Source organism: Erigeron canadensis, chromosome 1 (genome assembly GCF_010389155.1).
Source record: "Erigeron canadensis isolate Cc75 chromosome 1, C_canadensis_v1, whole genome shotgun sequence".
Taxonomy (NCBI): Eukaryota; Viridiplantae; Streptophyta; class Magnoliopsida; order Asterales; family Asteraceae; genus Erigeron; species Erigeron canadensis.
The window spans coordinates 5,652,507-5,669,883 of NC_057761.1; the positions used below are offsets into that span (position 1 = coordinate 5,652,507).

The 17,377-nt window shown below is 33.0% G+C and overlaps 3 protein-coding genes across 3 annotated transcripts; all 3 read left to right on the forward strand.

Annotated features, from left to right (window-relative positions):
• The first annotated feature begins 788 nt into the window (after positions 1–788).
• Positions 789–4,882, forward strand: LOC122597797 (growth-regulating factor 3). The gene is made up of 4 exons (XM_043770402.1): positions 789–891; positions 1,309–1,506; positions 1,598–1,922; positions 4,477–4,882. Exons 1-4 carry the CDS (start codon positions 789–791, stop codon positions 4,880–4,882), a joined length of 1,032 nt encoding a protein of 343 aa, XP_043626337.1.
• A 2,424-nt stretch (positions 4,883–7,306) lies between these two features.
• Positions 7,307–8,533, forward strand: LOC122597888 (phospholipase A1-IIgamma-like). The gene is made up of 2 exons (XM_043770508.1): positions 7,307–7,897; positions 8,399–8,533. The coding sequence occupies exons 1-2, from the start codon at positions 7,307–7,309 to the stop codon at positions 8,531–8,533; spliced, it is 726 nt and encodes a 241-aa protein (XP_043626443.1).
• A 6,846-nt stretch (positions 8,534–15,379) lies between these two features.
• LOC122598181 (phospholipase A1-II 1-like) lies at positions 15,380–15,913 on the forward strand. The gene has a single exon (XM_043770816.1). The coding sequence runs from the start codon at positions 15,380–15,382 to the stop codon at positions 15,911–15,913; it is 534 nt and encodes a 177-aa protein (XP_043626751.1).
• Positions 15,914–17,377: the final 1,464 nt, after the last annotated feature.

A 17,377-nucleotide genomic window follows, 5' to 3' on the forward strand; every position in this document is an offset into this window, starting at 1 on the left:
GGGATTAAAGTTTTAATTTACATATTCGTTCGTGGAAGGGTGAGAGAGAAGAGACGAACAAAAATGTATTGATTAAAATAGCCTAAGATAGCAAAACTTTCATGAACGTCCTAGTCTCTTACAATTTAAGTTTTTTAACCGCGACACGGAGGGCTTTAAATAAGACATCTCTTGGCATTTCACAAAATGAACGAGTGTGTTAAGAAAATGAGCAAAATGTATTACTTGTGAGCTATGACGCGATAGATGAATTATGGTTTATAGTTTCTTTTAGCCAACTTTTTTTGGCTAAGATATCTCTAAACTAATAAAACGTGACGAGAAAATAAACTTCAGCTACATATATACTTCCATGAATTCAAACCCTCGTATAAATGAGTTCACATATAAAACTTGCTTCAACAAGTATATATATATATATATATACATAAATAATTTTGGTATGAGTTTTTAATCTCTCAACTGTCATGTCTCAATGTCTTTACTCAAGTGGGCTAGCTATGCTTCTATCTTTACAAAGATGACTTCCAAACCTCACACATCTCCCCACACAATAACAACAGCACTGTTTTTAAAGTCGACTGGTCTTGTATTGTTAAGAAAAAAGGCTATAATTTAATAATATATCTATTATCTTAAAATAACCACACAAATCTACATACCCTCCACAAGCTGAAGCTGCTCTACTTCTGTTTCAATATATACGGAGTTATATACACTCACTGTCTGTCTCAATCTTTTTCAGTTTTAAACTTTGAACAAAAATATCTCATCTGTCTCCTACTTCAATGGACTTCCATCATCATCATCACCATCATGAGGATTCTTCTTCACTTGCTCTTCCCCTTTTTTCTTCTGAACCAACTTCCTCATCCTCAACTAAACCCTCAAGTAAGTCTATTACATTTTTTCTACAAAAGTTTTTGTCCATTTTGGTCACTTGACATTATGAAGTTTTAGCTTTCTTTCTTTTCTTTTCTTTTTTTTTTTTCAACGGTCAACGAATAAAACCTGACTACTCAAAATGCAGACAATAAAATGCTGGGTAGTCCGAGCCCACCATGTAACTTTATTCCAAGAAAAACCCCATGAAGTCCTAGCCCCCCAAGATTTTAACCCAAAAAGAAAAAGACATTAAAATAGCTTTTTACCAACTTGTATTGTTTAGTTAAGATTTTGTATGAATGTGCAAGTCTGGCTATACATTGGATATATAATAAGTCATCAGTTTGGTAGGTTAATGGTAGTGCTTTATAATATTGATTTTTATACTTGTATTGTATTTTTGTGTGTGTTATATATAAATAGAAGAAATGATGCAAGGAATGAGTAGTGGATACTTTAGTATGGGGCAATGGCAAGAGCTTGAAATTCAGGCATTGATATATAGACACATGCTCACTGGCTCACCAATTCCTGCTCAGCTTTTACACCTTTTACTCAACTCCAACTCCAACTCTACTAACTCCAACTCCCCTTTTTACCCTCTTTCCAACTTCCCTACTTGTAAGTCACCCTTTCTTTCCCTCTTACCAAAAAATTAATATATAAATCTTTTTGTTAATTATATAATGTAAGTGTGTATATATATTTGTAGTGTACCAAACAGGTGGAGGGTATTGGGGAAAAGGGGGAATGGACCCAGAGCCAGGAAGGTGTAGAAGGACTGATGGCAAAAAGTGGAGATGTTCAAGAGATGTTGTGGCTGGTCATAAATACTGTGAGCGACATATTCACCGTGGTCGCAACCGTTCAAGAAAGCCTGTGGAAATTCCCACACCCACCACCACGGTCACCACCACAACCAACCACATTGGTGGGGCTTTGCCATATGCAACATTGGCTAGTGGTGGTAGTAGTAGTAGTAGTAGTGGTGTGTCTGGGCATTCTCCTTTTTTTGATCAACTCCATCTTAACCAAAGGTACTTCCACTTTTTTAAATAACTTGATATATACAAGACAATTAACTTTTAGTGACACATACGTTAATGTTTTTACTTTTTTACTATACACCACAACATTATAAATTATGTTTCTCATTTATATGGTGCATTGTTACAAAAGGACTGCAGTTCTTTTCAAAAACAGTCTCTCTATCTTAAATTAATAAAACTAATTTTAAGAAATAACGCTAGATAAAATTGGATATAAAAGTTTTTATTTACTTTATTTATTTACTTGTTGCATTACATGTTTCATGTACCTTGCAATGTTGTTGCATGCGACAAAACAATTTGTTACACGTTACTTTAGTACAAACATTATATATATAGTCCAAGTTTTGACTTATAATTGTCTACATACACAAGTTGAAGGTGCAATGGATAGTGGTAGGAAAAAATAATGTTGTTATATTGGGTGTTTAAATGCGCATGTTAAAAGTGCTTCCGTAAGCTACAGTGAAAAGTAACTAATTTTGCTGTTGCTTGTTTTGGATTTTACCCTTTCCATGTCATTTTTTCTGAGCAATGGACTACTTTACCCCTTGTTTGTTTTGACTATTTCCGATTTTAGTAAGACTTAAGTAATATCTTTTCTTGTATGACCCTTTGTCACTAGCTAGCTAGGAAGATGGTCAAATGACTTGCCTTCTTGAACAATAGTTATTCGTTTCCCACGTTGAAAACAAACATTATAGCTGAACTATATTTTATTGGCATGTTCATGAAGGTTATTTTAGGTTCTATTTGTATCTTTTAGCTCATTCATTAAAATGAGTAAAATATATTTATACTCTAGTAACGATAGTGAAAAAACTCGTATACACCAACTAACATAAATATTGTTATCCTTACAATTATTTTTATCTAGCGCATATATCAATGTGTATGCTTTTAAAAATAAATTTTAGGTGGACATTATGTTTTAGTTTAGATAGTTTTGAGTATTATTTCAATGATGTTTATTTTTGTTTACATGTTTACAACATCACATTCAAAATTGCCTGTTCTAGGCCTTCCGTTGTACCGGTTTTGGTAAACATCTGCTCACATGCCTAAAAATAAATTGAAATAAAGAGTGTTGTCTAATGTCTGAAGCAAGGTTGGAATTATAAGCCCATTGGTGGGACCTACTTCTTTATGTAGACAAAAATGATGGGACCCATTTTGTTTGAAGGGCATTTGAAAAAAGCTGTTTGGAATCTAGCTAAGCTAGGGGTCAAAAATCTGTATAAACGAACCCCAGCCACTCAAATTTTCACCGTACTCTTTCATCCTCAGACTGCATCCAACTACTAATTTCCCATCTTGTTTACTCCAAACATTTACTCACTGTCATGCCTTCCTGTGACACCTTTACTTTTTATTCGTACCTGCTGCTAGTTGTATTTTAATTGTAGTATATTGTAATATAAGTATATAATCGTTAAGTCCCTCTTAAACGGATGGAGTTTCCCTCAAGTTGAAAACAACTTGAGGGGTCAAGTTTGAGAGATCGTGGCCTTTGATTTATTATCAAGGGCTAAGATTCAACGATGATTATTGAATCTTGGCCTTTGATTTAATCAAAGGGTCAAAAATTTCCTAACTTGACTCAAGTTAGGGGTTTAACTTGAGGAAATCCTACTCCCTCTTAGACTCATTGGAATGGTCCAAATGAGACTACTTGTGATGGTGATTGACCACGAGCCCATATCATTGTGTGGAACTCATAGTCGGGTTCTTGTTTGAGGATATGTGATTATGGCAACAAACGACTTTTTTCTTAAATTTATCATAAATTTATAAATTACAAAAAAAAAAATAGTTCATTAGTGATGGGTTGAAAGTTGGATTTTTGGTTGAAATGTAGTTGGAATGGGTATTTCTAACATGGCTTAGACTAGGATTAGTGATAGCTAATGTTTGTGTGAACCACTTTGAATGGTCTAAATAGAAACCTTTTCTTTTATCAGAGCAAATTTTATTTAATACTCCCTCCATCCCACTAAACTTGTTGACTTTTAAATTTTCAAAATTAAACTTTACAAATTTTATCCATAAGTATTTTTGTTTGTGTTATATAGTATTTGATGAAAGTTATATGAATTGAATGTATTTTAGATGTGTGTTTCATTGGTATAACTTTCATCAACTATTATATAACAAAAATAAAAATGTTTATGGTCAAAGTTCGTAAAATTTGACTTTGAAAATTTAAAAGTTGACAAGTTTAATGGAACGGAGTGAGTATATAACATAACGGTTTGTTAGAGATTATAATGATGTTAAAGAAATTTCACCAAGCCGACACTAAAATACGTTTGCTACTTATCATAGTTTATGGTAGTAAGGTTTATGATTGGGTTTTTTCTTATTAGAACCAACATAAAACCAAAGTTGGTAACTTGGTATGTTATATACATTATTCAATGTCCTACTTAAAATATTGCAACATTTTGGTGTACAAAAGAGAATTAAGGGACAATTCTAATTAAGTTTTTGTCTCGGATTATTACAGGATCTCACAATCTACTATTGAAAAAGATCCATATAGATCATCTTCACAAGGGAAGATGCCTGAAAACATCAAGTCATCAGGTAGCCAAGTCCTTCGTCCCTTTTTTGACGATTGGCCAAGAACTGTTCAAGAACAAGAAATGCTAGCCACAAGCCTCTCCATTTCGGTACCAGGAGACGCCCCTTCTGATTTCTCTTTAAAACTTTCTACTGGAAACAATGATTCGGGGCGCCATGGAGAAGAAATGAATGGTGAACGAGAACGTGCCCCATTGAATTGGGGCATGCTATGGGGTACAAACAATGCTGGTTCAATGGGCGGGCCGCTTGCTGAAGCACTGAGGTCGTCATCAACGTCTAACTCTTCATCACCAACGAGCGTTTTACATCAGCTGCAACGCGGGTCTACTACTACTTCCGAGACGAGTTATGTCACCACTTGATACTTTACAATGGAAGCTAGATTTATGCTTGGAGTTCAAGTTTTCCTTTTTCTTATTTGATTTCGAGTTTGTTTTGTTTGTGATTGTGGTACACTTGTACACATTGTCAAGAGTGATCATGGTTCTAACTAACTTTACATTATTGCTTTATAAACTAGTAAGCTAGTATTGTATCTCGTTATTCTGGTTCTAAGTAACGTATGAATGCTTTCGCCAATACGCCTGCTGGCCTGTTGATAAGGTATTCGACTATTTGTAGCTTGAGGTTTTTTTTATCCGGGTTTGAATTGTACGGCTCATATTTATAGGTGTGGGATTGAAGGTAAGGAATTCACGGTAATTTCATAACGTACTATTGGCTTACATCTTAAACATTCGGGTAGTTAATTAGTTTACGTACACTTGTATATATATGATTTAATTTGCTATTAGAGTAAAAAATAAGTAAAAAATGCTATTCTTGTCGACGTGCAACAAAATATTTTTGGCCATTTGGGTATTTTGTCGGATACTGGCCGGTCGTCTGGTCAAACTGTCGAAGCTCTTGGCGAGTTATTATGATATACTTAAATGCACCACCAAAATTTGTATGGTAAAACATGGGAAAGGACCACGGGGCTACGTCACATGTTACGTTTAACTATGATTTGATATGTGTAAGAAATTAAGTCTGATGGCCAACATTAACTTCTTTTATTACGCATGTTTTGTCTTCTATCAGTTGTATGTGCTACAATGGTATTATCTTACTTGGTTGGGACCAAATTAAATAACCTCGAAGAATAATCTTGGTTTGAGTAATGAAATTAATACTAGTTACATTTTAAAATAAATCTTTATAATTATCAACTAAATTCAAGTTAAATTTTTACGTAGTATACAAATATTTAGAGTTACCAATTGGGGTTAGTCGGCTTATTTTTTTCGAGAAAAAATCGAAAGTTAGTTTAAATATTGGCATGCGTGAATTTAATATTATTTAGGTTAGTTTAATAATAAAAATAGAGTTACCGTTTAACATGTTCCGGTAGTCAAAATTTCGATTTATTATCTCATCTAAAAATCAGATATCTTTTTCTATCATTTACGTAGAACCTGAAACAACCACTCTACCTAGATAGAGATAAAATCCGTTTACATCTTAACCTTCTTCCTATACTGTCTAGGTATTGAGGACAAAACAAACAGTGGGTAGTTTTTTTTTCCTTTTCCTTTTGCCGTACGTTTGAGGGGGGGAAAATACGAATATATAGGGATAATGATTGAATGAAAACGATTGAAGAATCAAAACTTTGTCCTTAAAAATTGGTATTTATGCTAGAACGAGTGGGGATTATAGCCCAACGGCTTCAACCCTAATTACCAACGAGCAGCCGAGAACACTACCCTCGCCAGGCTGCTTGGCATTTGGGTGCCTCACATGAGATGACAATTCAATTTTCTTCTCTTTTCCATGCCTCTTTCTTATATACTTTTTCTATTTAAATATTACCCTCAGCCAATCATCATAAGCCGCTTATCGAAATTTTCTTCACTTTACATACAACACCACTCCCACTATAATTTTTCATGGCAACCCATAACAACTCCATATGACATAGCACCACCATTTACATGTAGTCTCGAAAGAGGTCATACCACGCCTCTTAGCCTCAGTCACGATTATGTATTCATGCCCGGAAGTAAGATGTCGATAGTATCAATTAGACCTATCTAAATATAAAAACTGCTCCGAACACCTATAACCGTTTTACATAAAGTGATAATCGAACTTTTGACATTTTATTTGAGTGGGATATTGAAACTAATTAAGAAAATATACATGTATTGTTTATTTATCATATTGAGCTTTTTTTTATTTATTTATATTTTATCAAACTTTATGGTTATGTTATCCTTTTAATTATCAATCAATTTTACAGCGTACTCCGGCCAGCTTAATTCTTTTTTAGGCAATCCTTTTATAGCACTTAAAAAGAATTTCTTACATCTTACTTGAAAATATAAGCTAGCCCTTTAACGTAAAGGAATATTTGTGTAGTACGTGTAAATGTTGACATCTAACCAATGAATCATGTATACAAAGGTTTTTAAACCAAGATTTTATAAATGTGGGTTGTGTCCCATTGTACGTCGTATTAGTCTTGGAGATGGGGGCTTAAAAAGGAAGGTCGTACACATAGTTTTTATTGGCTAAGTCAGTTATGTGGTATTCGACATATGATACAAAGTTTGTTGGGTTATTTTTCCCTTTTATAAACAAAAACGTGTGTTGCTTATCGAAGATAGAAATGACGAAAGAATAACCTAACTATATATATATATATATATATGTTCATTTGTAAACGTTTCATATGTCATTCTCAAATATTTTTACCTATAAATAAGGTCTAAAATTCGCAATGTGTTCACAATATATGAAAAATGGATAAGATAGCCAAAAATTGGAAAAAACTAAGTGGAATAGAGAACCATTGGAAAAATTCATTAAACCCACCATCTCCCGAGCTCCGTACATATATTAACCACTATGGCGAAATGTCTGAAGCCGCATACGATGCATACATTAAAGCTCCACAGTCAAAGAATGCCGGAAATTGCAAGTATGCTAGAAGGAATTTCCTTAATAAGGTCGGCCTTATTAACGGCCGCCCTTGGAACCAATATGCAATAACAAAATACTTATATGCGACGTCTTCTGTTGTAGTTCCTGGCGTGTTTGTTATATCTTCGTCCCCACAGGCTTGGAGCATGAAGTCGAATTGGGTGGGGTTCGTTGCAGTGACTACGGACGAAGGGAAAAAAGTATTAGGACGAAGAGATATTATGATCGTTTGGAGAGGCACGATTAACCCTTCGGATAGCATTCATGATGCCGAGTTCAAGTTGGTTTCGGCTCCAAAAGTATTTGGTCCAGTCCACAAAGATAACCCAAAAATACATGAAGGCTGGTACGCGATCTATACTACTAACGATCCTAAAACGCGGTACAACAAAATTAGTGCCCGAGATCAGGTGCGTATATAAATTCTTCTAATGACGTAATTGCTCAATGGAAAATGCTAAATACAGTAGTTAACGTGCATAAATATATTGTATTTTTTATATCAAAAGCTTCTAAATTATAAGATATAAACACAACTATTTTAAGCACATTAAATACACTTATAGGGCTATATTCATCAAAACCCTTTTATATAGTTTATAAAATACTTGATAATCACCATGATTACATATTATACGTTCTAATAATGCCTCTTAGTGGGCTCCCAATGGTGAAAATAAATTTCTAGTCGACATGTATATATAAAAATTGAAGATGTAGTCGGCAGAGTCCCAAATCCATTCGGGAAGCCCGTATAATGTAAATCACTTTGAAGCCCAGCAAGAAAAGTCTATTTTCAGTCCAACCCTTAAAAGCTGAACCTAACCTGGTTTACCCCAGGCCTGAACCAACCCAGATTGCCCGATAGGTTATCGGGCCAAGCTTTGGGCTGGTTTTTCTTGCATGTTCAGGGCTCAGGTCAAGCCAGGTCGGGCCAGTTCAGCTCGGGTGTCAACCGGTGCATATGCCTACTTACAGTCATGCAAAAACTCAACCGAGTCATCGAAAACATTAAGGATGAATATCGAAAATTGATTCATCCTTAATGTTTTCGATGACTCGGTTAAGAAGGACGTGTATCAAAAAGTTAATTATGGAAATTATTTTTTAAGAACAATTTAAATATAACAAGGACTAATAAAAAAGTCACCTATACCCACATTCACTACCATTTTATACAAACCTTTCCAATTAATATGTTTTTCGAGTGTTGTTGTATTCACTTCTTTCATTTTTTTGGTTTGTCTTTTAATTCAACGCAAACGCACGAGGTGAATGATTTAAAAAAAAATTAAATTGTAGAGACAGTAGAGTATATATTTTGTAATCTTTATTTAGTGGAATTCGCTAAAAGATGATGATGGTCGGCAGCTGGCCTTGCCAATCGTGGTTATAGATATATCTAAAAGAAATCACAACACCTTCAAGAAGATTTAGTCGGCCCGATTTAGACCTTCTTTATTATTATTAAAAGAGTTCGATTACAAGAGAATACTAGAAAACTTATGATCTTTAAGGAATATACTTAAGATCAAATACAAAAAATAAAACTATATCAGATCAATTCTTGATCAAGAAGATCAACAATCGGAATATCTAATTGAGAGAAACAATATACGAATAAAAGGGTTTTATTTGTGTTAAAATGAAAAGAAACCCTAAACAGGGTATTTATATTATCCAACAATCTTCAAACACTGCTTCACCCCTCAGTCTTCTAATCTTGACATCTTTAGTCCTTCTACTTTCATTCCTTTTATCCAGCTTCCAATACTTCATAAATGTACATCTCTAGTACCTACATTATCTGGAAAGTGTGTAAGTAACCCAAAAATAAGATTGTAAACTAATACTTATAAATTTAACATCCCCCCTCAATCCTTATTTTTGAAAAGATCTTTAAAACCAAGTTTTGAACTTAACATATTGTGCTGAGCAAAGCTAAGACTTTTGGTAAAAATGTCAGCAACATTATCTTTGGAACCAAGTTTAACCACTTTAATAAGCCCTGCACAAATTTTTTTCCCTTACAAGATGTAAATCAATTTCCAAGTGTTTTGTTCTTTCATGAAAAACTGGGTTACCAGCTATCTGAATAGTAGATTTGTTATCACAAAAGATCTTAACAGGAAGAACACTTTTAACATTTAAATCATTAAGCAGTTTTATGATCCAAAGAACTTCACAAGCAACTGTTGCTAAGGCCCTATATTCTGCTTCAGTAGAAGATCTAGCAACAGTTTGTTGCTTTTTACTTTTCCAGGAAATTAAGGAACCATTTAAAAATACACTAAATCCTGTTACAGATCTTCTAGTGTTCAAACATCTTCCCCAATCAGAATCAACATAAAAAACTAAATTAAAGTGATTGCTTTTAATGAACTCAATACCTATCCCTGGATTCAATTTTAAATACCTTAAAACTCTGAAAGAAAGTTTCAAATGCTCTTCAGTGGGAGCATGCATAAATTGACTTAGAGCATGAACAGAGTAACTAATATCAGGTCTAGTAAGAGTGAGATAGATAAGCTTACCAATGAGTTTTTGATAGACAGAAATACTACTCAATGGTTTATCATTGGCAGAACTTCTAGATATAGTAAAATTTACCTCCATTGGAGTGTTCATTGGTTTGCATCCTAGCAATCCAAACTCATGAAGCAGTTCTAAACAATACTTTCTTTGAGAAAGATACAAGTTATTGTCATCATACAAAACCTCAATACCTAGAAAGTACTTCAATTTCCCTAAGTCTTTTATTAAAAATTTAGTTTTGAGAAACTCTTTAACTTTGTCTATTTCATGAATCATGTTACCTGTTACTACTATATCATCCACATAGACAAGAAGAACAACAAACATAGAATCCTTTTTATAAGTATATAAAGAATAGTCATTTTTACTTTGCTCAAAACCATATTCAATAAGAGACTCATTAAGTTTTTCATTCCATTGCCTTGGGGCTTGTTTTAAACCATATAAAGACTTAACCAATTTGCATACTTTACTACTATCAGAATTGTAATATCCTTCAGGCAATTGCATGTAAACATCTTCATACAAGTCACCATATAAGAAGGCATTGCTAATATCTAATTGAAATAATGGCCAACTATTATTAACAGCAATAGCTAATAAACACCTCACAGTTACCATTTTAACAACAGGTGAGAAAGTCTCATCATAATCAAGACCTTCTCTTTGATTATAACCTTTAGCTACAAGTCTAGCTTTGTATCTCTCAATCTCACCATTAGCTTTATATTTAATTTTAAATATCCATTTACATCCTATAGGCTCTCTTCCACTAGGAAGATCAACAATATCCCAAGTATGATTTCTATGTAAAGCTTCCATTTCATTGTTCATAGCTTGAACCCAATTAATATCTTTAAATGCTTCAATAAAGCTTTTTGGTTCAGTACTCTTATTCAAACTGGTTATAAAACAAAAATTTTTAGAATTAAGTTTTGAATAAGTAACAACCTTATCAATGCCATATTTTATTTTACTATCCAAAACATAATCCTCAAGATTTTTTGGTAAATTAGAAGTTCTATTAGATCTTCTAAGATTGGCAACATCATTTACTGTATCTTGTATCTTGCATGACAGGCTCATTAAATTCATTTCCAACAACACCCTCAGAATTATTTTCATCTTCAGAATGTGTTGCACTTGACTCATGCCTTGTAGTAGAACTAGAAGTGTCAGGGTTACTTCTAGGACTGCCAGACAAGTTAGAATCATTGCCATCACATTCAGAATTATCCTTCTCATCATCATAGGGTATATAGCCATTGTCATTGTCTTTGCCAAAATCCCAGAAGTTAAGATGATTAAGGTCATTATTTAAACCAGTTTCTTTATCTAGAATTTTCATTTTAAAAGGATAAACAGTTTCATAGAATTTGACATCTCTGGAAAATTGAATAGTTTTAGTATCTAAACTATAAAGTTTATAGCCTTTTTTTGAATTAGCATAACCAAGAAAAACACATTTTTTAGCTTTAGAACTAAATTTATTAGAATTGTTAAGAATAGTAGCATAGCAAAGACAACCAAATGACTTTAAATGACACAGAGAAGGATCATCATTATAGATCATATAATAAGGAGAAACACCATTTAGCACAGAAGAAGGAAGTCTGTTAATCAAATAAGTTGCAGTGAGAATACACTCAGACCACATATAAAGAGGAATTCCCCCTTGAAACATAAGAGATCTTGCTACATTAAGCAAATGTCTATGTTTCCTTTCTACAATACCATTCTGTTGAGGGGTATAAGCCATGGTAGTTTGATGAGATATACCTTTACTAGTACAAAACTGCTTCATATTTTGATTAACAAACTCTGTACCATTACCAGACCTTATAATTTTAACTTTCTTCTCAAATTGGTTTTCAAGAATTAAAACATATTCTTTAAAGTTTTGAAACACTTCATCTTTGGATTTGATAAGAAAGGTCCAACCAGCCCTTGAGAAATCATCAACAATAGTGAGAAAATATCTATACCCTTCCCTGCTAGGAACCCTATATGGCCCCCATAAGTCTAAATGAATAAGATCCCCAAGAGATTTAGACACATGATCACTTAAAGGAAAAGGCTCTCTGGTTTGTTTAGCCTTGTGACATATATCACAAGGTTGTTTGTTTGAGGTCACATCAATTTTTAACTTATGTTTAAGAATTTGTAAAACTTGATCAGCAGGATGACCTAATCTGCTATGCCACAAAGATTGAGACACATAACAAGTAGTTGCACTAAAATTAGACACACCTTGACAAGTAGAATCATCATCAACAACATATAAACCTCCAGTTTGACTACTAGTCCATAGAGTTGTTCTTGTCTTCAAATCCTGAATATAACATTTATTTTCATCAAAACCAATCAACCTCTTACTATCTTTTGCAAGTTTATGTATACTTAAGAGATTTACACAATATTCAGGTATTACAAGAACATCAAACAAGGTGACCATACTATTAAGTCTTAGATTTCCAATTTTGACAATTTTGGCTTTAGTTACATTTGGGTGTCCAACAGTAAGATTAAGATCAGATACATCAACACTATTTTCAATATTATTTGAACAAAAAGTCATGTGCTGATTAGCACCAGAGTCAGATATCCACCCATCATGTTTAACTTTATTACTTTCATTTGAAGCACAAAAGAACTTGTCAAAATTCATGTTAAAATAAGCATTTGCATTATAAAAAGTACCTGCCATGTTGGCATGATTTCCAGAGATACTAGGTTTATCACTCAAAAGATTCATAAGCTTGGTCATCTGTTCATCAGTTAAAGAAATAGAAGAAGAAGAAGGAACAGAACTAGAACAACCAGCATTGCCCTTTTCAGAAACAACATTGTTATTGTAAACAGGTTTTTTAGTTAATTGAGAGTTTTGAAAAACAGCAGGTTTCTTCTTGTAACCAGGTGGATAACCAACTAACTCAAAATATCTATCAATAGTATGACCAACACTTTTGCAATGAGTATAATTCAGATTAGTATTTGGACCTCTATTGACAAAGTTATTACTATTATATCTTCTCTTATTATCCACAAATTTAGAAACAAAAGCACTAGAAGTAGACTTACTAGACACATGATTCACAGAAGCATTTTTATGAGACTCTTCTCTAGAAAACAATGCATATGCACTTTTAACAGATGGAAGAGGATCATTAGTAAGAATCTGACTCCTAGTAGAACTATAAGAATCATCAAGACCCATAAGAAATTGCATAAGTTTTATTAATTGACTATGATCTTGAAATTCTTTAGCAGCATGACAAACACATGTAGGCAATTTAACCAAAGCATCAAAGTGTTTCCACATGGAATTAAGCTTATGATAATATTCAGACAAAGTAGTTCCATTATGGCACAGAGTATTAATCTTGCTATGCAAATTGAAAGTAACCACACCATCAACTTTGTCATAAGTTTCTTTTAATTCACTCCAAACAACAGGAGCATTTTTTGAAAAAATTTGACCAAGAAATAACTCTTAAGTAACACAATTAAGAATCCAAGATAATACAACAGCATTACACCTATCCCATTGTTGAGCTAACACTTCATTATCCAGAGGTCTAACACAAGTTCCATCTATAAATCCTTTTCTATTTTTAGTTTCCAAAGCAAGAAGCATAGCACAACTCCAAACATTATAATTCTCAGTTCCTTTTAATTTCAGACTAATAAGAGGTGTGTTTGTGGTGTCACTAGCATGCAGATAAGGTGGATTCCCAAAATCTAACTTACTTATCTTAGTATTATGCATTTCAAAGTCATTTTCATGATCAGATTCTTCATTATGAACAGAATTAGGTGGTGTATTACCATGAACAGAACCAGGAGGAGTATTAACCATTTTAAAAACACAAATAAAATCACAAATAATATCAAATAATCAAATAACAGAGTCAAACCACACAAGAGACAAATAATAATAAAAAATAATCAGATAAACACAAATAAATCAAATAAGAGAATAAGCAGACCAAATAAGAGACAACTATTCCACAAAAAACTTATTAAACTTTTAAGAAAAGATTTTTGAAAAGAAATTCTATTCTCACGAAGATGTCAGGGACCAGATTCCTAAGTCTCTGAAAGAAGACCGGACAAGTATAACAAAATCGTTTTTATGAGCAATAGAAATAAAAAAAATTATTATAAAAAATAAAAATAGGAAGAAGAAAGGGAAGAAAATTAACAATACAGTGCTTTCAGCAAAAGGAAGAGAAACCCTAGTTTTTATTTGATTCACTTAGTCAAATAAAAACCAGAATCAGAACACAGATCTCCTTCTTGATTCACTTAGTCAAGAAGACAGAGAAAAAAACTTGAATCAACTAGCAGCGGAATCAACAAGATCAATAACCAGAAAACCCTAAAAAATTAGGGTTTCTTAAGATCTAAGGTTTCGAAATCGAAATACGCCCTAAATCAAATCAAACCTGAAATAGATAACACCGATCAGAGTAACCTGGCTCTGATACCATAAAAGAAATCACAACACCTTCAAGAAGATTTAGTCGGCTTGATTTAGACCTTCTTTATTATTATTAAAAGAGTTCGATTACAAGAGAATACTAGAAAACTTATGATCTTTAAGTAATATACTTAAGATCAAATACAGAAAATAAAACTATATCAGATCAATTCTTGATCAAGAAGATCAACAATCGGAATATTTAATTGAGAGAAACAATATACGAATAAAAGGGTTTTATTTGTGTTAAAATGAAAAGAAACCCTAAATAGGGTATTTATATTATCCAACAATCTTCAAACACTGCTTCACCCCTCAGTCTTCTGATCTTGACATCTTTAGTCCTTCTACTTTCATTCCTTTTTATCCAGCTTCCAATACTTCATAAATGTACATCTCTAGTACCTACATTATCTGGAAAGTGTGTAAGTAACCCAAAAATAAGATTGTAAACTAATACTTATAAATTTAACAATATATAACACACGGTTATATATAAAATTTGTGTTTGTTATCATTGCTAAAATATGAAATGAGAATAATTATGTAACTCAGTATTTTTGAAAAAACCCAAATATGAAAAGTGGAAATCGAACTCATGTGGAATACCTAAAAGTCAAAGACTTTTTACTAGTTAGCCAACAACCCATCAAATATTTGATTATAAAGTTCGAATTTAATTAATCCCCTATATAAAAAAGTATAATCAGTATAGGTGTTGTGTGTTCTTAGATTTCTTGTTTTGGCTCATTATATGTTTATTGGTTGTGACAAAAACCAATTCAATAATGCATGTTAGGTGTTGGATGAGGTAAAGAGACTAGTTGACAAATACAGGAATGATGACATTAGCTTAACATTAACTGGACATAGCATGGGTGGAGCAATAGCAGCTTTGAATGCAGTGGATATAGTCTTCAACGGACTCAACAAGCTATCCGTGACACCGCCCAAGTCTTGCCCAGTGACCGTCTTTGCGTTTGCTACTCCTAAAGTAGGAGACGACGGGTTCAAGAAAGTTTTCACTTCAATGAATAATCTTTATTGTTTACGCATTAGCAATGTGCCGGATTTGGTTCCAAAATACCCTATAATAGGGTTTGAAGATGTTGGGAGTGAGCTAGTAATCGATACGGCAAAGTCTTCATACTTGAAGCAACCAGGGCATCCTGGAACCTGGCATAACATGGAGGCATATATGCATGGAGTTGCCGGGGTACAAGGCATTTTGGGTGGGTTTAAGCTAGAAATTGATCGCGATTTGTCGCTTATAAACAAGTTTGGTGATATTTTACTAGATAAATATGGAGTGCCTGGTTCTTGGTGGACTGATCAGAATACTGGTATGGTTCAAAGACAGGATGGAACCTGGGAGCTAAAAGATCATGAAGAGGATAGTGATTATTAATTAATTTGAAATCTTTCATTGAGGTGTATACGTTTTACATTATTCTATCATGTTGTTTCTTTTTATTCGTACTTGGTTGTTATGCTAATTGGTTGCTTTGACATGAACAATGTTTAAGTTTTATGTTGGATTTACATAGTGTATTTTTGTATTATGTCAAGTGGCAAAGCCAGAATTAATATATTGGATGGGCCAAAACTATACGATGAATAAAAGCTAAAAATTGTTCAAAGAAACAAGTAAACAAAATTAAAAAAAGTACAATAAACTTATTACACAATTATTTAGAAAGTTTTAGCTGAGCATCAAGTCCTTTACAAAAAAAATAACAATATAAATAATATGCTCGATCTACTAAAACAGAATAAGCACAAACCATGAAAATCAAAGCTAAAATAACAACCCTTCTACAATATACCACAAACAAATTGAATAATCAAGAGAACCCACAAAAACCAAAATCAAAATAAACATACTAAACATAAATTATACAATCGAAACATATATCTGTAATAACACGATTTCTACTCTTGATTCGATCTCAACAATGGCGGTTCAAGTGTGTGTGTTCTTGGTGTGTTTAGTGTGTGTGATTTTCTAGAGAGAGAGAGAGAGAGGATCTGAATTAAGTTGTATGTAAGAATGTATCAAAAAGCTTATGATTTCTAAGGAGTTGAGGGTATTTATAGTCTAAATCTACAATTAAGCTAACTGACACTCCTAGTCCCTCATCCTTAGAAATCATTTCACCATGTCTTAACAACAACTAAGTCCACTAATTTAAATTACAATTTATCACTATTTTTGGATTTCTAACATTCTCCCCCTTAGTGATATATTGTAATGAATGAAGTACATGTTATTTTGTCTTGTAGGAATCAAGTTGATGAGCCCGATTGTGAAGACAATTGGTGTGATGAAACAAGTCTTCAAAGCTTTCTCATCGTCTCTGGAGAACTTGAATCAATCTTGGTCTTGGACTTCTTGAAGTTAAAACATGATGAAATTCTCAATGTTCTTTTTGAACAGAGAATAAAATGAATGAGTCTAGAATCTTTAAAAATTGTTGAACCATGAATCAGAGTTATCTTTTGAAGTGCGGTAGGTATAAAATTGGCTTTGGTTCTTCAATCTTCGATTCTTGAATGAAAATTTGTTTCCTTGGAATGAAGTACCAAAAACTTAAACTCTCCCCCTTGATATATGCATTGAAGCTTCTTGATCAAGTATTATTATATGACTTTGAAGATCTTGAATGAAATGTGTTGATGAAGACACTTTCGAAGCTTTACTTCATTGTCTTGAATCTTCCAATCAATCTTTCAACTTTTGTAGCTTTGATCTTTGTCATTTTGCCTTAAACATTTTGGAGAGTAAACTTTTGAACAAGACTTGAATTAATCATGTTCCCCCTTAATTCATGAGTGTAAGCATTTTGGAGCATCTTTGAACATCATATCTTTA